Below are 23,686 nucleotides of genomic sequence, written 5' to 3' on the forward strand. Positions count from 1 at the left end.
AGCTGACTCTTTTGTTGTATTTCGGCTTGAGCCTCTCAATGCAAAGGCTTTGTTACCCTCTTCCACTCGTTGCATCAGCTGTATTCACGGCGCCTTAAGCCATTCAACGCTGTTTGCTTCCTTCATCCTCTTTCTAGTTCTCTTTCAACTGGCCTCGTCGATTGACGTTGATGCGCAAAATGATTCCCAAGAAGGCTTCCTATGGTGAATGAATGCCCGAGATAAACTTCCCAGACTTTCCCCTCCCATTCTTTGTGGCGCAATATCAATGTTAACATGCTCAAAAGTGACACTTGATGTTTTCACAACAAAAAGGTGATGCCAACAACCACAACACTATAGCTGCCCTAAGCTTTGAACCTAGATTACTGACTTTCTTGTTTCCGTCAGGTATAAGGGAAACCAAGTGGCTGTTGTCCAAGTTCAAGGTGATGCGCTACCGCCTGCAGACATGCAGATGATTGCACGTGAATTCAACTTCTCCGAAACCGTCTTTTTGCGTCGAAACACGAATGGAGCAGTGACCATCAACATCTTTACTCCTGTGAACGAGATGGATTTTGCCGGCCATCCTGTCATCGGCACTGGCCATGTGCTATTTCGACAGCTACTTCCTGGTCTCGCTGTGCACTCCTCAGAGGCCACCCTTTGGACAAACGCTGGGCCAGTTGTTGTGCGTTATGATCCGTCGCGAGAAACTGTGGCAGCCGACGTGCCGCATAACGTCCACATTCATTCCCGCCCTACTAGTACACAAAGCATTCTCGACACCCAACCGAGCTTGAAGACCCAGGGATTATCAACTGAACAGAGCTATCCATGCGTGTCTATTGTCAAGGGCGTCACCTACACCTTGGTCGACTTTACCAATCAGCCCAGCCTGTTCACCGCCATCTCCACAGGCCCCAGTCAGCTTACAGAGCTTGACGAGGGATGGGCACCATCTTTCACAGGGGTGATGTACTATAGAGTGCTGTCGGATCCTTACGACGAGAGTGGCAAGAAGGTCCAACATCTCAGAATTCGTATGATTGCAATCGGTCTCGAGGACCCCGCCTGCGGAAGCGGTTCATGTGCTCTGGGCGCATATCTCGCGCTTCAGCAGGGGGATTCGGGCGGTATGTATAGATTCTATCTTGACCAGGGACAGGAGATTGGCCGTGACAGCAGTATCATTGTCGACATTGTACTGGATGAGACTGGAGACAAAGTTGCAAATATATCCCTCTCAGGGTCTGCAACTCCAGTAACTGAGGGCACGATATTGCTGCCCGAATAGAGCGGTCTGAAGGTCGATCTCGGGTTTTTGCCATGTCGTGGCCGCTTTAGTAAGATTCGAGTTGTGATTTATTGATACAATATTGTACAGTTATAAAGCAGCGACAGCTTTTAGTTCTCAACATGTTGTATGCTCGATTGCACTTATCCAAATACCTCGCCCCGTTTCATAATTCATAGTAGCGGGCCACGCCACTGACACTAAACAGGCATGCGCCTCTTCCCAAAGTGTCAACCCAGTAACCCTTTTCCATGCATCTACGTAGCCAGTAAAAGCTCTTTGGAGGCCATCCAGCAAGGGGTCATGGTTATTCGCTTGCTGTTTAGCAATGCTATACTCTCCAAGGAACGCTCGCCAAAGCCAAAAATCCGTAGAGTCGTTGAGTCCCAAAGTGCTGACAGATTGGCTGAGATCTCGACTCAAGATCGAGAGAAACCTTCGCAAGAGACGAGCGTCAATGGCCTCGCCGCCGTTCCAGAGCTCCAGGACACTGTGCATATACAGGCTTGATGCAGCGCACATACCAGACCAAGAAGTGCTATATTTTGACGAGTGTGCTGATGAGAACATATCGTCGTGGAACAGAGATGAGAAATGGGAGCCGATAGTAGCGCAGAGAAGTCGAGAATCTGATCCCTCGATCCATTCCCAGCTTGGGTCGCATTTGTAACAGTCTTCCCTGACTGTCTGCGTTGAAGTTGTAACATGCTTCAGGCAATCTATTAGAGGTGATGCGTCGATGCTATGGAATTGCGTTGATGAGGGGAGGGCAGCGAAGAAGAATGGCAAGAGTTTCATGGCGTTGAGACGCATATCAAGATGGCCGATATTTTGGGTCTTCCAGAGATAGATCTGCGATACGAACGTGGAAAACTCTGCGGTATTGTTCTGTCGGAAAAGGTTCTGCAAAGAGTCGCTTCCCAATATCCTGGCCTTGAAGCCTTGGTAGGCATAGTATGTGCTGGAAAGGTAAGCATTGATGAAAATAACCATCAGCAATGGCTACTTACAGCAAGAGATAGCGATTAGCAAGCTCTTCTTCGATTTCTGATCGATGGCCGAAGTCGTCATCGAGGGGGCTGAGAAGGTGGACGGCGTTTACGAGGCCGTTGATATGAGCCTCTGTATCGTGTACGTTACCATAAGATGCCTTTTTATGTTCAGCGATTTGTAAGGTATTATCAGTAGGGGAAGCGTACCTCTATAAAGCAAAGAATTGAAACATGCCGAATGAAGGTCATCAGCCCCGGTTGATGTATGTTCTGCAACCATCGGTTCAAGACTTGTATTGTTGAGACTTTGTGAAACAGGAAAGTTGGCTTATACGTTTCGAGATCACCGACAGTCCATGCATAGTGCAGGCCTGCTACGAGAAGAGTGTCCCTCAGGGCATCGGGGTGCTGAGCGACAGAAGAAAAGCTATAGGTGGTTAAGGTAAGCCTGGGCTGAGTGAGGGATGATAAGGTACGTACATATTTCTCGAGGCTTTACTTAGTACCAAATCAGCACTGTCGTGGCTATTATGAACTAGGCTTGTCAACGATGCGGCTAGGTCTATGCTGCATGGCTTGCGCTTACAATAGTGAAGTAGCTCTCTGGAGCGAAGAGTCATGTCCAAGCCTAAACAGTCGAAAGGCTCCACTGATTTTCCGAATGGGGAATTAACCATTAGAGTTACTGGCGGTGCATCCTGGCTTATAATCCAAGGTTGCTGTTCGCCTGGAAGACAGGTAGCCTTGCGGTCTCGAAGTGGGATACTAGGATCAGCAAACTCGCATGCCCGTCCTGCACTGACACATCGGGTACTACGTTCGTCAGTTTTACAATCACTAAAAACCACTAAAAATTGACAAAAGTCTTGTGTAGTACTCTCGACTATTTGTCGCAACCGGATAGTAAACTCCGACTTACCAGGTTGGTTTTCCGCCGTCACAACGCACGCGACGCTTTCGACAAGTCAAACACCCGGTTTTACTCCTAGTGTGGGGCCTCCGAGTCCTTGTCGTTGTACTCATGCTGACTCGCTTGAGCTTGTTCTGAGGAAAGCTTCAGGGAAGATGATCGACGATGGACTGATGAGTTATGACTTTCTGTGGAATGGGGGAGGAGTCTTGCTTCAAAGAGAGGCGTTGACGAGGTATCGGGAAGCCACTCACGGGATTTGAGGATTGTGGCTACAGGATGAGCGATTTGGTTGAGAGAGTCCAGACTAGTCAAAGCTATAGCACTAACACTTTGTCACTCTGAGAAAGGCGCACGAAGATAGATCACTAACGTCTTGGCAAAGAACTAGAGTCTCCACTACCAACGACAGAGTCACTTTTGAGTGGACGTGAATGGCGTCCAGCCTGTCAGCAACTAACCCTTTTCGAGGAGGATAAACGAGCTGAACGACAAACCCCGCTGCCTTTATCCAGCCACGATTTGGAAAGAGATCGTAAGCCGACTACACATCCTCACTTCCCAATTCCCCTCCCTCACCGAATCCCGAGCCAGTATCGTCCAATCAATCTACAACATGGCCCAGAAACCTAGCCTCATATTTGTGCCTGGCGCGTGGCATAGCCCTGAATGTTGGGGCAAGATCATGTCCGCCATGGAGGCTAAAGTGTTCAAGTGTATTCCCGTCGCACTTCCGACAAACCAATCAACAAGCACCGACGTTAATTACTCGCATGACGTTAAAGCTGTTGCCGATGCCATTGCTGGCGAGACGTCGCAAGGACTTGATGTCGTTCTGTTAGTGCACTCCTATAGTGGACCGGTGGGACAAAGTGCCATGAGAGGCTTCACCAACAATTCTGCCGACACAGACGGAAAGACTGGTCGTGTGATAGGGCTTTTCAATGTTGCAACCGGTTTTGTCCGCGAAGGCGCGTCCTTTCTAGACGCTCTCGGCGGCAAACCCCTGCCGACTTGCGAAGTTGACTATGAGAACAATCTAATGGTCATCGTAGTCGACCCAATCGACATGATGTACCACGATCTCCCAGCAGAAGAGGCCGATTACTGGGTTGGAAAGCTCAGCAAACATGCCTTGACCGGTTCGACGGAAGGATACGAAGCCACGTACGAAGGATGGAGGGATGTGCCTGTTTGGCAGGTCATGACCAAGGATGATAGGGCTTACCCTTATGAAGCGCAGAAGATGCTTGTTCGAGGTGCGGAAAAGCTTGGTGCGGATATCACGAAGCGGCTTATTGATAGTGCGCATTTGCCGATGTTGAGTAAACCTGATGAGATCGTGGAGCTTCTGGAAGAGGCGATTGAGGCGTTCACTTCATGAAAGGCATACTGGTCGGTAGGCCAGGGCTGTCGGCCATCTGCCTATCCTTTCTTCTATTTCGATAGCTTACGGAGTTCTTTTTTTCTAGAGCGACAATGAGCGGGACGAAGACATGTTTCTGAGACTTTGATACTGGTAGCGATGATATATTGACTGGCGGTCTAGAACGCTAGCGGCACGCAATGAACTTATATCACCAATGAGATCCTTTGAAATGTCTCTGAGATTGAATAGCTGGCACCCAGCAAACAAATAAGATACATTGCGGCTGGCTGAAAGAAGGTCTGGACCTTCACAGGGAGTTTGACAGTTCAACTATCTGAGAGCTGTGGCTGGCTGGCTGGGTGTCGAATCGGCCCATGTTTGCAGTAAATTGTGATTCATGCAATTCCAAGAAAGATATCACACACATGTCAGCCTTCGCATTCGTCGCGAGTCGCGTAGCTCTTTCGACGCTCCATCAATCACTTCAACATACTTAAACACTCAAAAAGGCATCTCATCATTACTCACCAGTCACTTCGCCCGCAGTATCGCTTCATACCTTCAACGGTTCTGGGAACAACGGCACTTTCTGGACTACGTCTCAGGATGGAGTGATCTGGACTATGGTCAATTGTCTCGACGATGCCATGAGTACACCTCCTTCTGAGACATTCGAACCAAGCACAAGCCCAGCTGTAGCTGTTTACCAGGACACTCTTTACGACGTTTGGAACAGCTCGGCAGCTAACGGCACCTTAAGATATACCTATGTCAATAAAGCAACGAATGCATTTGTCCAACCAAAAATTCTCACTGCAGGTGGACTTTCTATTCGAAGCCAGACGAGCCCGGCCATGGTTGAGTTCAATGGATTGCTTTACTTGTTCTTCAACGGTTCTGGTCTAAATGGCACATGGATGACGACCTTTAATAGGAATGTCTGGGCCGATGTCAGTCCGGTTACCTCTAATCTTGGAGGAAACTTTATGGATCGCACAAGCCTTGCCATTTTTGTCTCTGACGACAAAAGAGTGTTGACTCTTCTCTGGTACGGAAGCGGAAGCAATGGCACATGGTATACCACTACCACGAACGGAATAACATGGTCGAATCAAGTTGGTCTAAATGACGGCCAAGTACTCATGGCTGGGAGTAGCCCTTGTGGCATTGACTACCATGGACGACCATACATATTCTTTGTTGGTGGAGATGGGAACTTGTGGAACTATAACGGGGTCATATTATATTCTACACTTACTGAGCCCAAGTATTCTTTGGCCATGGACGCCTTCCTCAAGGGAAATGATTTCGCATTCGTGGCTCAAGACGATGCCACAGTCAAATATCTCGAGGCCCAGTTCCCGAACGGATCGGTCATTATTCAGAATCCTTCAAGCTCTCCAAATGTCATTCAGAGCGCAAACCCCAGAAACCAGACAGTTGCGGGTAATGCAAACTGGATAAACCTTTGGCACTATTTCTACAATGGGAGCCCTAGTGCTATCCCCAGGGAAGCCGTCAGCCTATTGGCTCTTGCTACCCTTGCTTTCAACTTAAATTATCTTATTAGCATCAACACCAACTCTCAGACGAGAGTTTCGCCCAGACTTATTTTTCGCCGGATCCCCCCGAACAAAAGCTAAGAGCTGATGAATGGCGCTCGTGATGAGAGGCTTTTCATATTATTTAAAGAGTTGCCATTCTCTTCCTTTACTTATGCTAACCGTCCAAATTCTTTTTTGGTCGGAAATTTCTGTAATGTTTGCTCTGCAGGCCTAGCAATTGGTTAGGCATTGTGGTATAATGGTTAAACTCTGAGTCAGATGCATTATTCGGAGTTGAGACCTGTGGCTAAGGTTCTATGATCAGCACACAGAACTTAGATATGATAATAAACATGCAAACCACTTTAACCCTAGAGACCTAAATTGGTGGACGAAGTTTAGATTCTCACCAGATCTATAAATACCCACCTCTCCCCAAAACTGCGACTTGTTTTTTTGACTTCCAACTTACCATTTTCTAATCAGCTATGGATGAACTTCCAACCAGCATCTCTGGGCCGAAATTCGAGTCTTCAGCGGACTCGCACTCGTTTCATCTATTTTCTGAGCTTCCGCCGGAGCTCCAACTTAAGGTATGAAAGCTGCCTTCGATGCAATTTCGAGGCGCATTAGTGTTTACATCTATATGGTACTCGGCTTCGATCGTCTTTCCAGTCTCTCCAGGCCTACTATATGCATGACGGGAGGAAGTTTTCTGACTCGGGGGCGTGATAGGAATCCATGTAAAGAGTCGCACAGCCTGAGCTTAGCTTGTTGTGATGCGCGCAAAGTCTATCTCTTGAGGTATCCCGAGACTATCATTCTTATGAACGATTTAAGCACCGATTTTCGAAGAATAAGATGCAATCCCGCATACGACACTTTATACATCGAGAAGATTGCAGGAGCCTTCCACAGAAATGACAATGTGGCAGGCATTGCCCCTCTGAATCTGACGCAGGTGGCTCAACAAGCCTTAAGTTCTTCCAGAAAGATCATTTCCTCATTTCAGCATGTTGCCATTCGCCTCTCGAGAAACTATCCAAGTGCGAAATGGCTGAAGAGGGCTTTTAAAGGCCCATGCCCGGAACATATAACGATTCAATACGTAACACTGTTCAGCTTTTCTTTTTTCGAGTCCATCAGGCATCCTTACTTTTTCGTTATGTCAAAAGAGTCAACCATGGCTGTGAGCCCCAAGCATGTTCCCAGGGTGGATAACACAGAGTCTTCCAAGGTTTCCCTGCCCAGGGCTACACACCGGCGCCAATCCAGTCTTTCCTTGATGTCTACGACCGTATCCAGCGTTCCTCTGAGCATGATGGCTCCGACCGCAGGGAGCATCGGAAGAGGAGACCAAGGCCACTCAGCAAGATACGGTGCCATTATGATGGTGAGTGGCTAGAGGGTGAATAGGACCGCGAAAACCGTCTCTCCCGTGGCAATATACAGTCCCGGTGGATGTTTGCCCACCTAATAAGTTTCAGCTCATATGAGGCGACAAGAAATTCTGGACGGGGTTTCAAACGTCCCTCGATGCATTCTCTAGAGCAGCGCCATTCCTCGACAGCGAGCTTGCCTACTTGGCGGCTCGAACTGCGGCTTGTATACCTCTCAACAGCAAAGCTCTCGGTCATGTCTATGGTTAGCATCTTGAGGCATGCGGAAACGGCTTCCTGAAGCGGAGGCAGCGCTGAAAGCCGAAAATTTGCCCAAATGCTCGTCCAGTTTATTGGGATAAGGATTACAGGGGTACTGGACACCCGAGATTTTGCTGTCACAAAGAGTCCCCGAACGAGATAGCTTATCCAACTCACGAAACCATTATGCTTCTATGTATGGTTCTTATCTCTTTATCTTATCATGTCCTATCTTATCTCAACTGCGGTCTTCAAATCGCGTATAGAGTGACCAATAACCGCATTTTACCCACTATGCATTTCAACGCCAACCATGCGAGGTATGCTATAATGTCAGAATGTTGATAGTAAAGAAGTTGCACAAATACAGAAAATGGTTTTATCAAATTTCATTACAACAAAATCCTTTTCGACTGTTGCCTAGAGTTGTCGCCTCAGGCAATTCCAAATACTTAGTAATACAAAATCCATCTCACTTGTCATTTCATTTCCATCATGAATCTGTTCATATGATACACCTAACGCACTATCACATATCACACTTAAGAAGTTTCGCTTTTGATCTTATAATTCCTTATGTCTTCATCTCAGGCTGACTCTGGGGTCGACCACGACGAACGCTTTAGACATGAAGTCTTGAAAGGTTTCGCAGAAGATCTTCAAGACATAGCAACTGACAAGGACAAGCAAGATCTTCTCACTTCTATCAAGAGTTTTGCCTTACACTTCATCAAAGAACCACTTAAAATACCTATGGCAGACCTCTCTACGGTGCAGCAGAATCTTGACGTCTTGTGGTATATGTTCTTCAAAGCCAGTACCGCTATGGACTGTGGCAGCTTGTTCCAAGATCGCCTTGTCCTTCTTCTATTGTGGACAAGACAGTTTGATCTTGTGTATAAAGAGCTCTACACTGGACAGAATATCGCAGGAAACTGGGAATCTTATGGTTTTGTACAGAGTTTACAGACATTCTGGGAAGCGCTGGTGAAAGAAGGTTCAGAGGCTGAGCTGCGAAGCCTTGCTACTTTCTCTGCCAAGGTCTTGGCTTCTGGCATATGCGAGGATCAGATCTCCTCGACTGGACTATGGTATATGCGCGAGGCCCTTGAGACCAGCAATGACAACGTTGCCAAGTTTCTGCCTGGCGCAGTTGTGTGGATGGAACTGTGTCCTCACGCGCTTCTCAGGGACTGCGTTCTCAAAGCAGACGAACAGCAGTCGGAACTGTCGGAACTGAATCTTGAGCTCGTTGCGCAGGATCAGTGCGATGATGAGGCCGGATTCAGCATGGCACGGTGGTTGTTTTGGAGACGTCGATTCCAGAAGCTTAGCCATCACCCTGATACTTCGCTTGCGCAACTTGCTAAGAAGGGATTCATGGCTATGATCCACTGCGGACGAGATGTCGATTATAGTGTCCCAGGAGAAGACGTGTTTGCTGAGAGATTACAGGCCACTATGTGGGCTGAGCTCGTCAAGAGTGGAAAGGAAAGCCTGGATGGCGATGATATCGATATCGACCCCGATTGGGTTGATAGGGAGAACTAGTGAGCATTCACGAAACGCGTTTAATACAAATTGCCCTTCTTTATGATAATTATGGGCATCAAATATCATTTAGTTCGTGTAATCCGCTTGCAGAATGAGGTAGTGTAATAACACGCCGGTGATAAAAACAATACGCTGGTTAATCATCCAAACTCATTACATCAACCCTAATCCATCAGAGTCTGGTCAACGGATAATCCGTATCCTTCCCAATAGCAGACTCGATATCCTCACTGCAAAATTCCTGCAGTGGTATAAACTCCTCCCCTGGCGCATCCGTAAAGACCCCTCCGTACTCATCGAGATCACGTTTCGGGTATTGCCGTGCAGCAACCCAAAGTCTTCCGTCGATGGGTTTTGGGCTGATTGGATGTTGGTGCTGAATCGCTCTGACAGCGACTCGGAGAAGAGGTCGGATCAGAGGGTAGAACCATGCGTCGTGGAAGGTGTCGAGGAAGCCGGCTTTGTCGCATGTGTTGTGATAGAAGGCAAAGATGAGCCGTGTGCCGATATTTGTGCCCAGTCTAAGACTGCGAATCCAATTGTGTCTTGACATTGCTGGTCGGTCTTCTGCGGGAAGTGAATCATACACTCTGTGAAATGCCTGGTAGATCGATGCGGGCATCTGAATCTTGTATGGGCGGAATCTTGACCCTTCTTCCAGCGCATCATGCTTCATAGTAGCCGTCATGTCAAAATTGTCGTACTGGAGTTTATGGATAAATCTTTTTGCGTCAGTCAACAGTAGAAAATCCGCGATTAGGGGACAAACCTGTAGTTATGGCATTCTGTTTGCGTAAACGCATAGTCGAAATCCACTGCAACATGATATTCAGTCACATCATCTTTGCCACCCTTTTGTCTGGGTACATCCCTTCCAGCGATATCTTCAGGAAAGTCGCCCCCGTTCAAGTCTCGCATTCTCTGATATTCCTGACGAGCATATAAAGTCGCGATATAAAACTGATCAGAGTCTCGGAAGAGGAAGTTCTGATCCCAATCGTCTTCTATCAGTGATAATGCGGCATCGATGAACTTGCGAAGGTCACCCAGTGGACCTATCACTGTACCTGAGTTTAGAAATCGCGAGTCGCTATACTGAAGATCCCCAGTGTCCGTTTTGAGTCCCCATATGAGCCGAGGCTGTGCTGAGAATGGAACAAGCCAACACCTGGGATCTGTTTCGCTCTCGGGCCAGCATCCCTTATCCGTTCCCCATAAAAGAGTCTGCCTTACTCCAGTTCGATGAAGCTCCTTGACGGTGATTCCCCGTTGATCAGCAAGCCGCTGGTCCGCCTCAGCCATGAGATTAAAGTATCGCTGTATCATGGCCTCTGCAGGTATTTGGGCCATCACATCGAATCCGTCAACAATGATGACAAGATCGTCAGAGGCTCCTCCCGCATTGTGCAGATAATCTTTGATGCCGCGCAATTTCGCAATATGTGCCTTTTGTGCGTCCAAGAAGGACTCTCCTCTGTAGCCCAGAATCGTCGGTATAGAGTATCGGTTGGCGAGTGCCGAAGTCACCACGGCGCAGACTTGACGGTTAGCGACATTTGCGGGGACAAGGTAGTGAAGTCTAGAGATTCGGTGTGAGGATGCTAGTAAATGGGAAGGGCTCGATGCATTCTTGATGTCCTGCATGTAGAGGCCCGTTAGCTTTCCTGCGTCCTTCGAAGACAAGTCATCATACCAGGTTCCTGCAGTTGAAGATCAGAAATATCAGCACCATTGCGATGAGAAATGCGCGGCCGCGGTTCTTCTGATTCCGATGCCGTTGAAGCTCCCTGCCCGGTGCGAGCATCCGCACCCTCTCCGACCACTCAGCATGGGAATAAATTGATGGATTTAAGTTACTTGTATTGAATAGCTTCATCTTTCCTGGTGGGCGAGATTTGAATGTTGGAGATGAGCCAGGAGGCGACCGATCTGCAGGTGAGGAGGTAGTCAAAGATCAAGGGGTCAATTCGTGGCGTATAATGACCAAGACAATTACATTTCTCTACTCGAATTATGATACGCTATGTAGATGAATTGAGTGTTATGTTCCCGCCCTTGCCTTGGCGCCGAGACCGACCTGGTCTACCTGTATTGGCACAGCCGCAAATTCTGAGACAATCCCGTATCATTGGAGCATGTGGCGACCTGGTGACATTGAAACTCTGTGTCGTATGGCAGGTGCAGCATCTAGTACCGTAGACCGATTTCACGTTACTTCGAATTGCTAGGTGGAAAAAATAACTTTTCCACTTGAAGATGCAACAGATCTTCAAATAGCGGTCCCAAAGGCTGGCAGCCTTGCCATGGAGAATCATGCCGCAGATCCTCCCTTGACATGGCTTTCCCTCACCAATGGTGATCATATCCTTGAGACACGATAATTAAACCAAAATCATCTTCTTTTGTATGCTCCACAACTCGCATGCAATTTCTGAGATGTCGCTAAGTTCGGGCCGGGGATCAGTTAGACCAGAACTCTTGATGCAGTTTAGTTTAGGGAGTAAGTCTACCAGCAAGCCTGGGGGTTACTGTTCAAAAGACTCGGAAATATTCCCTTCTTAATTTATGCACTGCGGGCCACATTGAAGCGTTACCAGCTTGCTGCCAGGCTCCTGGATTAGTCCACTACGGTCATCGTGATGTTGCACGTTAGCAACTGGCTGTTTTCATCAAAGCACAATTCAAAGCGTCATTGGTCTAGGGGTTAGGATTCAACTCTTCCATTGAGAAAAGTTGAGGCTCGGATTCGAATTCCGGATGACGCACGCTTTTTTTTGGCAGTTTTGGTTCCTGAGTGGATTTTTGTAAAACGGGGTCATTAAGCGAGATGGGGTCCTAGTCCCCTTAACATAATCCAAGGGATCGGGAATAAGTACAAATACGATCCGTGAGGTGATGGACGGTGAATAACTCATGGCGTTCCAGAAGTTGGGCCTGCGCTGTCAGACAGGTCCAGCAACTTCGGTCAGCCCATGCGGCCTGTTAGATAACGGGGATATCTTCTACAAGAGATGGTTCCAGTTCTTCTAGCCTGCTCTAAGCCCACCTACTCATTGGACCTGCTCGTGATTCAGAAAGCAACATCTCGTAATATGGATGCCTAAGAGCTTCAGCAGTCGTGAGTCGTTCCTAGAAATACACATTAGATATACTATCACCTAATCCTCGCAGGATAATACTCGCCTTCGGGTCAAATCGTAGAAGCTGGTCAATAAGACTCAGAGCCTCATCAGATACGAGCCTCTCATTATCCGAATTGATAAAATCCGTCCAAGCTTGCTCGTGATGTTGACCCACAGCTTCAAGCTCCTCATCATCCAACTCAAGGTCATATTCATTGACAAAGCGGTACAGTTTGTCTGTGCCAAGGACTTCAGCAATTTGCTTCAGTTGATCAATGCGCGAAACCCCGAGGAAGAATGGTTCCTTTCTGAAGATCATGGCTGCAAGCATAGCCCCGAAGCACCACATATCTATGCTGAAGTCGTATCGTTCGTAGTTGAGAAGAAGCTCTGGTGCCTTCCAAAGGCCTACACAAACATCCAGATCTTCGTCGGGTTGGTAGAAATCTGCTGAGCTCCAGCCTATTAGTCGGAGCTATAATGCGTCAGTATGTGCCAGGTTATGCCATTTTGAGTCGCACCTTTCTGTTCTCGTGGTCAATCACAACATTGTGGGGTCTAACATCACGGTGCATGACACCCTGGCTATGGGCGAAGTCCAAAGCTTTCAGCAGCTCGCGGGTATAATATCGAATATCCAGGTCATTAAACCGAGGATACAGCGTCCGAAAATCTATGTTGTCTACGTATTCAAGGACGATGCCGATGTCGGACCCCTATGCCTCATAATGTCAATCTTGGTTCAGGACGGGGCTTGGGCGGAGATGCGAACCTCCTCACCTTGGACGGCGTCAATAAATTTGATGATATTCGGACCATTTTCGAGATATTGGAATATCTCGAGTTCGCGACGGATCCTATCTCTGCTGTTTTGCTTGAATAGTTTCATAGCATAGATGCGACCGCTTGGGTCTCGGCATTCGAATACGATTGCATGTCTTCCTCGTCCTGTGTCGATCATGTAAGTGTACATCATGAGAAGACTTGACTAAAATTTGAAATTACCTAATCGCTTTGGGGGCGACATATCATAGAACTGCCCTGTCAATTGTCAGCAACAAGCTTGCAGCCAACTCTGCCCCGGACTTACCCGCCCCCGACTCCGGGTGGATTGGTGCCATCTTCACGGCATTCAGATATAGATCCGTTTTTTCGTTCCTCAGAATCTGGATATCATGATCGCTGATGTTCGACATCCGATGCAAGGATGAGCTGTTGAAGCAGAAAAACCCCGCATAGGGCTGACATGCTTATTCAGCCAAAATACAGAAGAGGCTGGAGGGTTACACAGTCAGCCTTGATGTCCCATACAACGATGGTTGTATTTGTATTGGCCTTTACGTATTAGCGGAACACGAATGGCTCTATTCATCAGCGCTGGGGTGGAATTTGTTGGTGAGGACTGATCTTAGAAACAGCGTAAATGGAATGACCCCAAAGAAATATCACGTCCGATGGACTTTCGATTCAGTCACAAAAAGGATCAGAATCCGGTCCAGAGGTCAATAAATAGACCCATTTACTTTTATATCAATGCCTCCAAAACATATTTGTCAATTCAGCCAAGAATGCCAGTAGTCGAGGAATTCTGCTGTCTGTCAATTTAACTCTCCTACCTACCCTGAAGCTTCACAGCTCGCCGGCAGTTGTTAATACGACAATCTTATTCGCCGAAGAGTCGCTCAAAATTACGGCATTTCTTCATTTTAGGTTTGTCGGGTTACGAAAGAGAAACAGCATGTGGAGGGAAGCTGAAAGTTAGACTGCCAAGGCTGAATTTCTCATGCTACCAACGCTGGAGACTGGAGTTCATTCTGGGGCAGATCCAGTCACTAAGAACTAAGCTTATCTGATATAGGAAAACGACCAGGTGCACACAGATAACCTCGAAACTTGTGCCTCCAATCGCAGCAATCACTCACGACCAATTGAATTCAGCATGTGACACCAATGTCCAATTTCGACCTGTAAGCTGCAGTAGCATAAGGCGGATTAAATGAGCTACTCCACATATGAGAGGCGCAACGGCAACCCTCTGCCGGTGGTGACTCGCGAAGCATTCTCAGTTAGGAGATGGCCGATGATCTGGCACGCGCTAAAGGGGCTGTAAGGGCCATGGGTGAAACTGCCTAACGCACGCAAGGTACAGTTGTTTGATGAGCTGAAAACTAACATGCAGGGGGGTTGTGGCTGCCCTGATCCTTTGTTATGCGTTATGGCAGGCCTGGATGTCCTTGATCTGATCAGGATGGGAGATGCAGCTACTGTAAAGTCAACCATAACGCTTCCAAGACCTAGTCTTGTTATGATACACAATGAGTCACTGATGCACCGAGTTGTGCTGCTACTATGTAGATACGAGCTATAGATGGAGGTCAGACCGATCGTGGCACTAAATGTTTGGTGTTTCGTGAGGGCATTCAGCCTTTTTACGAGGTGGGGGGCCGGGAAATAAGACATAGCCCAAACATTAACTACAATAGGAAGCCCCTTAATCCAGCCTAATGAATACCGCCACAATCGTGACTCGTCGAGACAATCTTAAATACAAAGCCCTCGGATTCCTTCTGTTGGTTCTCGCATCCCATCTGTTTTGAGTAAACTCTCGCTAATAGCTATCCGCTCGTTTTCTTTCTCCGCTTCAACAACCAACACCAACACTTTTTAATAATACCCATACCTTCAATCACAATGCTTTCTGCCATCATCCTCACTGTCGGCGCGACCGTCGTCGCTGCCTCCCACCCTGCTCTCGAGCGCCTCGAGAAGCGCGATGCTAAGGAGTGCGCTTCCGTCGCCTCAAGCATCCTCCCTGACCTCACCGCCATCCCTACTCCCGACTCTTCGCTCGCCAGCTTCCTCGCCAAGCAGACCGATCTCATGACCATGACCGATGCTTGTGTCCTCCCCGCCGTCACCGGCTCCATGGCCAAGGAGTACACCTCCTACGCTTCCAAGCTCAGCTCTTGGTACATCGACCAGAAGGATGGCATCTCCTCTCTCCTCGATGCCTGCAGCGACGTCCCTGAGGTCAGCTCTCGCATCGCCTCCCTCAAGGAGTCTGCCACTATTTGTGACAAGGTCACTTGGGCCAAGGAGACTGGTTCTTCTTCTTCCAGTGGCGATGCTTCTCAGTCCAGCGACGCTGCTGCTTCTAGCTCCACCGCCGACAAGGGTAACGCTGCTGGCGTCAACTCCATCAAGGCTGTTGCCGTCCTCGCTGTCGCCGGTCTTGCTGGTGTCATGATGCTGTAAAAGCTTCATGCCTGATGGGGGAATAATAACGGACAATACCCGTGGGTGACGGCGTCTTGGCTTTTCGATTCATTTGGCCTGGTGTACTGGTCTCTAGTTTTACTATAAAAACACTCAATACAAGCGTTGTGGCTACTGTAGCATTTCTGTAATTGCCTGACTTCCTTGACCCCATGCGCGCTCAAATGTCATTGACGCGCTGTATTATTGTATTGACGTGCCTTTCGCCCAGCCTTATTCCATCAATGCGCAGTCAAAATGATGACAGTCTCGGCAGAAACCCGATTTTTTGCATTCCCCACTTGCAATGCTTGTAGATCCACGTGCGCCAGCTTGGCACTGAATGTTTGCCAAAATTTGGGGTAAAAGTTCTTGGTGGGCCCGGGGGTCATTAGCCGCGATTAGACCTCAGCATGGCTGACGCTGCCTAACCTGTAATTATGGCAATAGACCGGAATGTTTCAGGGCGAGATCAGAGTCCGAGCAATGTCATATAGCATGACGGCCGCATATAGTTAAAAATTCTTTTGTCGGGCGTGGTAATTAGTGTCGGTCCCGTCTCGGGCTTCGGTCCGTGTTTATTGAGTTTCTCAATAACGAGGCCATCAAATGTGTCTCAGATTGTCAAATGGAAGTGCCAGCAGACTGCCTATTAAATCGTCATCTATTCCCTCGCCAGCATACCATATGATGGGGTCCGACTCTTGTTCCTTTGTTATTTCAGACGAGGCGGGAGATGATAGAGAAGTTGCGCTTGGGTTATTCCAAGCAATACGGGAAGTTTGACCTGCGTGGCTGCTAGCGTATTGCGAGCCGAAACAGTACTCGTCTTCAAGTTGCGAAATAGGTGTCAAGGGTGAATGAGTATAGTCTATAGGAGGGTATGATCCCTCAAAGACTTATTGTAGTTGTTAGAAAGAGACCATTAATGATGCTAGAGAAAAGCGGTTTATGAGAAACTTGACTCACCTCTGGACTCTTCGTCCTTGACCTCGATATCCGACGACGTTGGAGAGTATGGATAGCTTAAAATATCGCGTGTGGCCTCAACGGGGACTTCTTCCTTTTTGGGATGCTTGGAAGCTTTATTGTCTAATTTGTTCTTCTTGCAACTATGTTTGTCAGTGATACCGTTGGTAGACTCTGGAAGCTGACTCACGGTGATCGACGAGGTCCTATCACTACACACTCGCACGAGCTCCATTGACAGTTACTGCAAGGTGACTTTTGCATAACATCGCATCGGACCTTTCGAGATCTGCAAGTTAGGCATGCTCTGCGAGCTCTGCGTTTCCGGCGACCAATTGTATGCCGGGTATACTGTTGCACTTCTGTTGCTGCTGGGTTATCCGACATGGTAACAACGAACAGTTTCTCAAGACTTTAAAAGGTCAAAGTAATCGTTCATCATATGTATGACACTCACTGCGATATCTCACATATAAAGAAACTTAAAGTTTGGCTGATCTGCAAGTGGTGGCGGGTATCGGACCGCAACACGGCATTACACAACCGTGTATAGCCGCGCCGCCCGCATCCCCGCAAACCGCACCTCGACCCGTCCCTTATCCCATCCTGCATCTCCCTTATCGAATCAGCAAACCCTCCAGCCCATAATATTCGTCATAATGTCAGACTCCCACGACGATTCTGACGGGCCTGAGAGCCGTCGCAAGAGGATTCGCCAAGCCTGCCTCAATTGTAGGAAGAAAAAAGTTCGCTGCACGGGTGAGAAACCGATATGTCAGTTTTGTAATCGGCTTGGCCAGCCTTGTGTTTATGCGGAGGATGGGAGGAGTCTTAGAAGGACGAGTTTGGCTGTTCAGCCTGCTTTGGGGGATGTGCCTGAGGCTATTATGGTTTGTGGTCCACTGTTCTTGGGTTGGCGATGCTGACCTTGGGTAGGATAACATCACGTCGCGGTTTGTTTCTTTAGAAGATCAGATATCAACGCTGCAAGCGACAGTCGAAAGGTCAGAATCATTGACCTGTTATACATATTGGTGATCCCGTTCTGATCAAGATATAGACTGCTGCCGCTCGTCACAAGTCAACAACCACCCAACAAACGCACTCACTACCAAGCCAACACCCCAGCCCCCGTTCTTCTTCAAACCCCCTCCACCATACAATCTCATGCCAATGAACGCCCTCAATCAAGTTCCCTGCTCTTTGCTGCTGATGTCTACTTCCGCTACTGTCACAGCCAACCTTACTCCCTCTTTCACGAGCCTACCTTTCGGCAACGCCTTGCTGATGACACGTTGCCAACCTATTTACTCTGGGGATTCTTGTCGGCGGCAAGACGATATTCGTCTCTCCCAGTCACCCAAGTCAACTGTCCTGATGATGCATCTAGCTATGCTGCCAAGGCTTGGGAAAGTATAGAACTTCCTTGGACTGGTAATGCGCCGGCGGAAAAGATTTTGACAGTCATCCAGACCATCATATTGATAGTAAGCACTGAGGTTCCGGGTGAGTCAATTCATCATGAAACGATATAGTTCGCACTTTGGAACAGTTACTAACAAACCGAATCGTCTAGCCGGTCTCTGTAGCCAAGCCCATATGAAGCTCGGTTTTGCCATTCGTCTTGCTCAGAATAACAGGTTTCACCTGGAACCCGACCCATCACTACCTGCGGCAGAACGCGAGGAACGAAAACGGACTTTCTGGTCTCTGTATCTACAAGACAAACTCATCAGTCTTTCTCGTGGGCGCTTCTCCGGCATCCGGGACGAGGAATGCAAGGTGTCTTTACCATGCTCCGAGGATGCATTCAAGGAGGGCCGCGAGGAAAAGACACCCTTTCTCGATGAACTGACGGGTGATTGCGTCGAACAAGAAGCTATCGACGGATGCTGTCCACTTGGTCTCATCAATGTGATGGCATCTATTCTTGGTCGTGTCTCGCATTACGTTTTGCATGATACCCAAACTTCTCAGATGGGACTTCCTTGGTCTTCGACAGCGCCTTACGCCACTCTATCATCGGCATTGCTCCAAGCAGAACACTACTTCGGGATGAATGAAGACCCAGCGGAAAGCCTCAAGCAACGATGCACGGTCGACGGTGTCGTTGATCAACTCCTCGCAGGCTCCTTCATCTTCGCCAAGGCTATGTTCCACTTATCTCACTGTCTACTTCATCATCCATTCCTGATTCAACAACGGCTTCAATCCGGCAAACAAAAGGCCCCATCAGTTTTCATGAAGACGGCCTGGGAAAAGTGTAGAACTCACGCGAAGAGCATCACGAATCTACTGGATATGAAGAATCAGAATGTTCTTATACTAACCTCAATTTATGGATACTGTATCATGGTTGCTGGTACAATTCATGCCCTATCTACGAACGATGAGAGAGACCATATTCGAAAGGAGAGTCAGAGGCACTACCGTGCTGCTAGGGAATCATTACAAGACCTATCATGTTACTGGAACCACGCTGCTCTGATGGTAAGCCCCTACTGCTCTCTACCGAGAGAATCATTCTAACTCTTAGCCTCACAGGTTAAACGATTGGAAAGGTTCCACAGCCAGTGTGAGACTCGCGGTCAAGAGCTTTCACCCTCAAACGTCGAGCGAACTCCTGGAGACGTCAAAGCTCTGTGGCAAAGTGTCGACTACACCTCCTTGTCAACTCCAACGAGACCTGGAAGCCCGACGCTGGCAGGTCAAACCTCAGTTGAAGCCGATTGGGCTTTATCGACGGATATGTTTGACTTTAGTGGCTTTGGCGGATTTGCAGAAGGAGTTGATGTCTTTAGTATCTCGTTTGTTGATGGCGATATGACTCTCGGTGACGAAATTCCGAATATGGTGCAAAATTAAGCAGCTCCGGGAAACGCAGATTGATATCGACTTCGAAGATCGGGTATGAAAAAAGGAAGTCGTGCTTTTTCTATAAGTAGCCACCTATTTATCTTGCAACGTTCTAGCTAGGTCCCAAGGATGACACGCCAATCATGGATCACTACCAAACACAATACCATTCTTCTTCCTCATATCCTCCATCGTCGTGAGAACACTTCGACTAAGTGCCCTCAAGTCAGCTTCAGCTTCCCGATCACTCTCCTTAATGATACGTCCAAGCTCCTTGGCCTCCCAAGTCAGGTTCAACATATCTGTATACTCAGGGCTGGTATCTCCCAGCTCCTCAGACTCTTGTGATCCTCTTGGGATGAACTCCATAGTACAGATGTCTGTGACGTTCGAAGCCTGACCACCAAAGATCTTGATGGTTCCCTTCTCACAGTAGATCTCGGTTGGTGCTTGGGAGTCATAAATCTTGCTCGTGCGGGCCGAGAGTGTAAAGCTCTGCTGGTGCTTTGAAGACTCAGGCGTGTACTGGAACACGATGAGACCACCGCCATCGACACCTGTTTCGAGGATGACTGGGAAGTATGTCTGAGACGAGGGTTTGCCAAAGAGTCGGACAGCGAATGTGACAGGATAGCAACCCATATCCCATAAACAGCCTCCACTGAACCTGGGAGACGCAACATTTGGAACGTTGCCTTCTGTGATGTCTCCAAATAATGGCGAATACACTGCCATCGAGAGGCTTGCGCCATAAATCTTCCCAAACTTCTCCGTCCTGGTCTTCTCATCATCAAGTAGCCTCTGAAGTCTCTTGAAGTTTGGCTCTTGAATGTGGCGATAAGCTTCTAGAATGAAGAGACCCTTGGAGTCGGCGAGCTCGTAAAGGGCTTCGAGCTCCTTCATGTTGGAGGCGAAGGGCTTTTCCATGATTACATGTTTGCCAGAATTCAAAGATTTGATGCCCTGATCATAGTGCAACGAGTTGGGTGATGCGATGTACACAACATCGATGTTGGAACCTTTGGACAGCATGGTGTCCAAATCATCGTAAGCTTCCACTCTAGAAGCTTCCTTGATCGAGGGCGTCTCTGAAATGAAATTGCTTGCGGTGTCGAGCTTTCTTGAATACACAGCAGTGAGTTGAAATAGTTTGCTCTCATGGCATGATTGAACAAAAGAGTTGGTGATCCAATTCGTCCCCACGACAGCGAGGCCAAATGGAGCAGACATGGTGAGCTGATTGATCTTGAAATTTCAAGAATAAAAATATTATGCGAAGAAAAATTGAGTGATCGAGAACCGAAACTCTGACTTTCTTATAGCTGTAAATACGTGACATCATGGCGATGACGGTGAGAAGTCCGTAACCTGAAAATTGACATTCGTGAGGCCATTTGGCGGCACAGCATTTGGAGTGTTACCTCAATCTGGCAATTGTCGGCGAGTCTAAGGGAATAAGGGCGGAAGAGTGCATTAGTGGATTAGGTGAGGTGAACCGATCAACGGTCTACTCTTTGCTTCCCTGTAGAACATCAAAGACACGAGATTATCGCACCGACGTAATGAAAGGTGATTCCGAATGAGCCGTTTGCATAACAATTCGGTATCTGTTAAAACCATATGGAAATTGCCGAGGTGTCGCTGATTGGCTCGTAGATTGAACCCTCGATAATGCCGTGACCGGGGTCGTATAAGAGCCCGAGATACCGAGTTTATCACGTCACGGAAATACCGACACCTGGAAATTTCCAACTCTTACAATGCTTCAACACATTACTCTGATAAAACCCACTCGCCGAAATTATTCAAGTACTGAAGAATAATAGTCGATAATCATGAATGGTGGATCGGATTTCCAGCAGCTTCAAGACTCGCCTTATCATTCCGATGCCTCCGCGCCAGCGCCCAAAACGCCACGGGTCTTGGCGTGCAACCACTGTCAGCATCGCAAGGTGAAATGCAATCGCGTGTTTCCTTGCAACAACTGCATAAAAGTACGCTCTAAGCTTCAGAAGATGATTTTGATACTGAAACGTTCAGGCAAATGTACCTTGCGTGCCGTCAACGCCTGCTCCAGCTCGCAAGAGAAGAGCCCCAAATGCGCTACTACAAGAGAGGATCAAGAACCTTGAAGCTCTTCTGGAGCAGTACACCTCCCAAGACTCACCCAAGCAAAGTTCTGACACAAATGGACTGACACCCCATGATCCGATGGAAATATGGACCAGGTCTTCACCGGCTCAATCTAACGGGCACGGCGCCCAGACACCAACTGGTCCTGGCAAGCTAGTAGTTCGGAATGGCGGGTACAAGTTCCTGGATAGCTACATCTGGGGCAGAATACACGAAAATGTCCGACATCCCGTTCCAATATACGGTTTCTCAGGTCCTTTACTAACAGTCAGTGCATAGATCTCAGAAATGCGTCATATTCTCGATGAGGACACGTCAGACGAAGAGATTTGCCATCCCACCGATTCACCCGCTCCCCATGAGGACGATGACCTTCTTTTAGCCAGGACTTCTGCTTTGAGTATCAATGATCAAGCTCCTTTGCCTTTCCAGATCCTTCGCTTATGGCAGGTGTTTCTCGAGAGAGTCAATCCCGTAACCAAAATGATACATACTCCAACTACAGAGCATTTGGTAATCGGTGCAATGACAAACCACTCTGATATATCGCACAAGAACCGAGCACTTTTATATGCTATCTATCTTGTTTCTGCCGTCACTTTGACGGGCGAGGAAGCAATGACGATGTTGGGCTTGCATAAGGACGAAGCATTACAGATATTCACCCAAGGCCTGAAGATGGCGCTGAACAAGGTCAATTTTCTCAGGAATTATGATATGGTCGTTCTCCAAGCTCTTGTATTATACTTGGTAAGACCACAGACCCCGAACAGGATGCACTTCGAAGCTAATTACTTTACAGATCGCCTTACAAGGCCGCAGCAACCATGACGCCGTGTGGGTGCTCAGCGGCGTCGTTATTCGCATAGCTCACAAAATGGGTGTCCATCGGGATGGCGAGGCACTTGGCCTGACTCCTTTCGACACAGAGATGCGTCGTCGAGTATGGTGGCGAATCATCATACTGGACTGCATGTACGCCGCAACATCTGGAATGAACCCAACACTGTTGCCGCTGGGTTGCGACACCAAGCTTCCTCATAATATCAACGACACGGACTTTTCCCCAGAGACCAAGGTGATCCAGAACAGGCAGGGTACCACAGAAATGGCGTTTGCTCTGGTTCTCTATGAGATCGTTCACTTTGTCAAGGACCATCAGATGTCCGATTTCGAACACCTTCTGCTAGGAGGTCAAGACGTGGAGCCCGGAACGCCTGATTATGATCTCTATCACGAGTCGTTGGATAAGTTGACACATCTCGCTGATGAATTCGACAAAAAGATGAGTGAGGTTGAGAAACAGTACTGTGATCCATCAGGAGGTCCACTTCACGTCTTCGCCCTGGCCTTTCGACCTCATATCTTGCGAGAAGTCAGAACGATGGCGACACCAATGGAAGAAACACCAGAATGGGGGACTGAAGTTAAAAATTCTCATGATAACTTCTTTCGAATCTGGTTGGCACATAATGAGAATGAACACGCGCTTCATGATCTCATAGCGAACGGTCCTTTTGCGTACTCATCAAAGTCCCACTTTCACTTCGATTCACTCATCTTTCTCGCGGGTCAACTTGTCCATCGCTCACCAGTTGGATCTTTTACAGAACGGACATGGAACATTTTCGATCATTTTTACCGGCATCATGAGGAGCTTTGGAATCTGTCTCAGCATAAGAACCTTCAGCTCGCAAGATTGTTGCTGAAAGCTTGGGAACCTCGACAAAGGGCTCTTGAGCAGCTTGGAACTCCCTTTGAGGTTCCTGAATGTGTGCAGAAGCTTCGAATTGCGGTCTCGCAGGCTGGATTGTCATGGATGAGCCCCAGAGAGATGCCCTTCCAGCCCATAAATGGCGGTGGCCTAGGAGGTATGGATCAGATGCAGATGGGCACAAACGGGAGTGCCTCAACGGATATGTTTCAAAGCCCGACTATGACTGGGGACTGGTCCATGTCAGGTAACCTTCCCACCATGGATAGTATGGATACGCAGACGCCAGTTCTTCCGATCTTTGGCTTCTTCAATAGTACCACATGGTAGGATTTGCGTTTCTTGGGCA

The 23,686-nt window shown here is 48.1% G+C and overlaps 12 protein-coding genes and 1 non-coding gene across 16 annotated transcripts; 8 read left to right on the plus strand and 5 right to left on the minus strand.

Annotated features, from left to right (window-relative positions):
* The first annotated feature begins 8 nt into the window (after nt 1-8).
* FOIG_08699 (phenazine biosynthesis protein) lies at nt 9-2,232 on the plus strand. 3 transcript variants are annotated; one of them, XM_031208763.1, is made up of 3 exons: nt 9-204; nt 288-315; nt 391-2,232. In XM_031208763.1, the coding sequence occupies exons 1-3, from the start codon at nt 171-173 to the stop codon at nt 1,277-1,279; spliced, it is 951 nt and encodes a 316-aa protein (XP_031061769.1). In that variant the 5' UTR covers nt 9-170; the 3' UTR covers nt 1,280-2,232. The 3 variants fall into 3 exon arrangements, with proteins under 3 accessions (XP_031061769.1, XP_031061768.1, XP_031061770.1); XM_031208762.1 differs by having other exon boundaries at nt 9-315; XM_031208764.1 differs by having other exon boundaries at nt 288-2,232.
* FOIG_08700 (uncharacterized protein) lies at nt 27-3,424 on the minus strand. The gene is made up of 6 exons (XM_031208765.1): nt 3,191-3,424; nt 2,858-3,084; nt 2,752-2,806; nt 2,479-2,698; nt 2,290-2,429; nt 27-2,240 (listed from the first exon to the last, which is right to left on the minus strand). The coding sequence occupies exons 1-6, from the start codon at nt 3,292-3,294 to the stop codon at nt 1,397-1,399; spliced, it is 1,590 nt and encodes a 529-aa protein (XP_031061771.1). The 5' UTR covers nt 3,295-3,424; the 3' UTR covers nt 27-1,396.
* Nucleotides 3,425-3,686: 262 nt separating this feature from the next.
* Nucleotides 3,687-4,802, plus strand: FOIG_08701 (uncharacterized protein). Its single transcript, XM_031208766.1, has one exon. It carries the CDS (start codon nt 3,798-3,800, stop codon nt 4,563-4,565), a length of 768 nt encoding a protein of 255 aa, XP_031061772.1. The 5' UTR covers nt 3,687-3,797; the 3' UTR covers nt 4,566-4,802.
* A 371-nt stretch (nt 4,803-5,173) lies between these two features.
* Nucleotides 5,174-6,193, plus strand: FOIG_08702 (uncharacterized protein; the record flags this gene model as incomplete). Its single annotated transcript, XM_031208767.1, has 1 exon — nt 5,174-6,193. The coding sequence occupies one exon, from the start codon at nt 5,174-5,176 to the stop codon at nt 6,191-6,193; it is 1,020 nt and encodes a 339-aa protein (XP_031061773.1).
* Nucleotides 6,194-8,244: 2,051 nt separating this feature from the next.
* FOIG_08703 (uncharacterized protein) lies at nt 8,245-9,414 on the plus strand. Its single transcript, XM_031208768.1, has one exon. The coding sequence runs from the start codon at nt 8,311-8,313 to the stop codon at nt 9,283-9,285; it is 975 nt and encodes a 324-aa protein (XP_031061774.1). The 5' UTR covers nt 8,245-8,310; the 3' UTR covers nt 9,286-9,414.
* On the minus strand, nt 9,247-11,194 carry FOIG_08704 (uncharacterized protein). The gene is made up of 3 exons (XM_031208769.1): nt 10,982-11,194; nt 10,058-10,926; nt 9,247-10,010 (listed from the first exon to the last, which is right to left on the minus strand). Exons 1-3 carry the CDS (start codon nt 11,162-11,164, stop codon nt 9,461-9,463), a joined length of 1,602 nt encoding a protein of 533 aa, XP_031061775.1. The 5' UTR covers nt 11,165-11,194; the 3' UTR covers nt 9,247-9,460.
* A 780-nt stretch (nt 11,195-11,974) lies between these two features.
* Nucleotides 11,975-12,053, plus strand: FOIG_08705. The gene has a single exon. It is a non-coding gene; the product is annotated as a tRNA-Gly (tRNA).
* On the minus strand, nt 12,033-13,851 carry FOIG_08706 (CMGC/CK2 protein kinase). 2 transcript variants are annotated; one of them, XM_031208771.1, is made up of 6 exons: nt 13,501-13,851; nt 13,416-13,451; nt 13,191-13,358; nt 12,932-13,126; nt 12,472-12,885; nt 12,033-12,417 (listed from the first exon to the last, which is right to left on the minus strand). In XM_031208771.1, exons 3-6 carry the CDS (start codon nt 13,227-13,229, stop codon nt 12,325-12,327), a joined length of 741 nt encoding a protein of 246 aa, XP_031061777.1. In that variant the 5' UTR covers nt 13,230-13,358; nt 13,416-13,451; nt 13,501-13,851; the 3' UTR covers nt 12,033-12,324. The 2 variants fall into 2 exon arrangements, with proteins under 2 accessions (XP_031061777.1, XP_031061776.1); XM_031208770.1 differs by having other exon boundaries at nt 12,043-12,417; nt 13,183-13,358; nt 13,501-13,595.
* Nucleotides 13,852-14,920: 1,069 nt separating this feature from the next.
* Nucleotides 14,921-15,838, plus strand: FOIG_08707 (uncharacterized protein). The gene has a single exon (XM_031208772.1). It carries the CDS (start codon nt 15,102-15,104, stop codon nt 15,663-15,665), a length of 564 nt encoding a protein of 187 aa, XP_031061778.1. The 5' UTR covers nt 14,921-15,101; the 3' UTR covers nt 15,666-15,838.
* On the minus strand, nt 14,923-17,135 carry FOIG_08708 (uncharacterized protein). Its single transcript, XM_031208773.1, has 3 exons — nt 16,825-17,135; nt 16,635-16,777; nt 14,923-16,563 (listed from the first exon to the last, which is right to left on the minus strand). Exons 1-3 carry the CDS (start codon nt 17,019-17,021, stop codon nt 16,271-16,273), a joined length of 633 nt encoding a protein of 210 aa, XP_031061779.1. The 5' UTR covers nt 17,022-17,135; the 3' UTR covers nt 14,923-16,270.
* Nucleotides 17,136-17,186: 51 nt separating this feature from the next.
* On the plus strand, nt 17,187-21,100 carry FOIG_08709 (uncharacterized protein). Its single transcript, XM_031208774.1, has 5 exons — nt 17,187-17,524; nt 17,571-17,638; nt 17,695-18,140; nt 18,211-19,124; nt 19,179-21,100. Exons 1-5 carry the CDS (start codon nt 17,294-17,296, stop codon nt 19,497-19,499), a joined length of 1,980 nt encoding a protein of 659 aa, XP_031061780.1. The 5' UTR covers nt 17,187-17,293; the 3' UTR covers nt 19,500-21,100.
* FOIG_08710 (uncharacterized protein) lies at nt 19,452-21,069 on the minus strand. Its single transcript, XM_031208775.1, has one exon. It carries the CDS (start codon nt 20,718-20,720, stop codon nt 19,632-19,634), a length of 1,089 nt encoding a protein of 362 aa, XP_031061781.1. The 5' UTR covers nt 20,721-21,069; the 3' UTR covers nt 19,452-19,631.
* A 225-nt stretch (nt 21,101-21,325) lies between the features above and the next one.
* Nucleotides 21,326-23,667, plus strand: FOIG_08711 (uncharacterized protein; the record flags this gene model as incomplete). The annotated part of the gene is made up of 4 exons (XM_031208776.1): nt 21,326-21,484; nt 21,531-21,842; nt 21,903-22,373; nt 22,426-23,667. The coding sequence occupies 4 exons, from the start codon at nt 21,326-21,328 to the stop codon at nt 23,665-23,667; spliced, it is 2,184 nt and encodes a 727-aa protein (XP_031061782.1).
* Nucleotides 23,668-23,686: the final 19 nt, after the last annotated feature.

The sequence above is a fragment of the Fusarium odoratissimum genome, assembly GCF_000260195.1.
Source record: "Fusarium odoratissimum NRRL 54006 unplaced genomic scaffold supercont1.13, whole genome shotgun sequence".
Classification (NCBI taxonomy): domain Eukaryota; kingdom Fungi; phylum Ascomycota; class Sordariomycetes; order Hypocreales; family Nectriaceae; genus Fusarium; species Fusarium odoratissimum.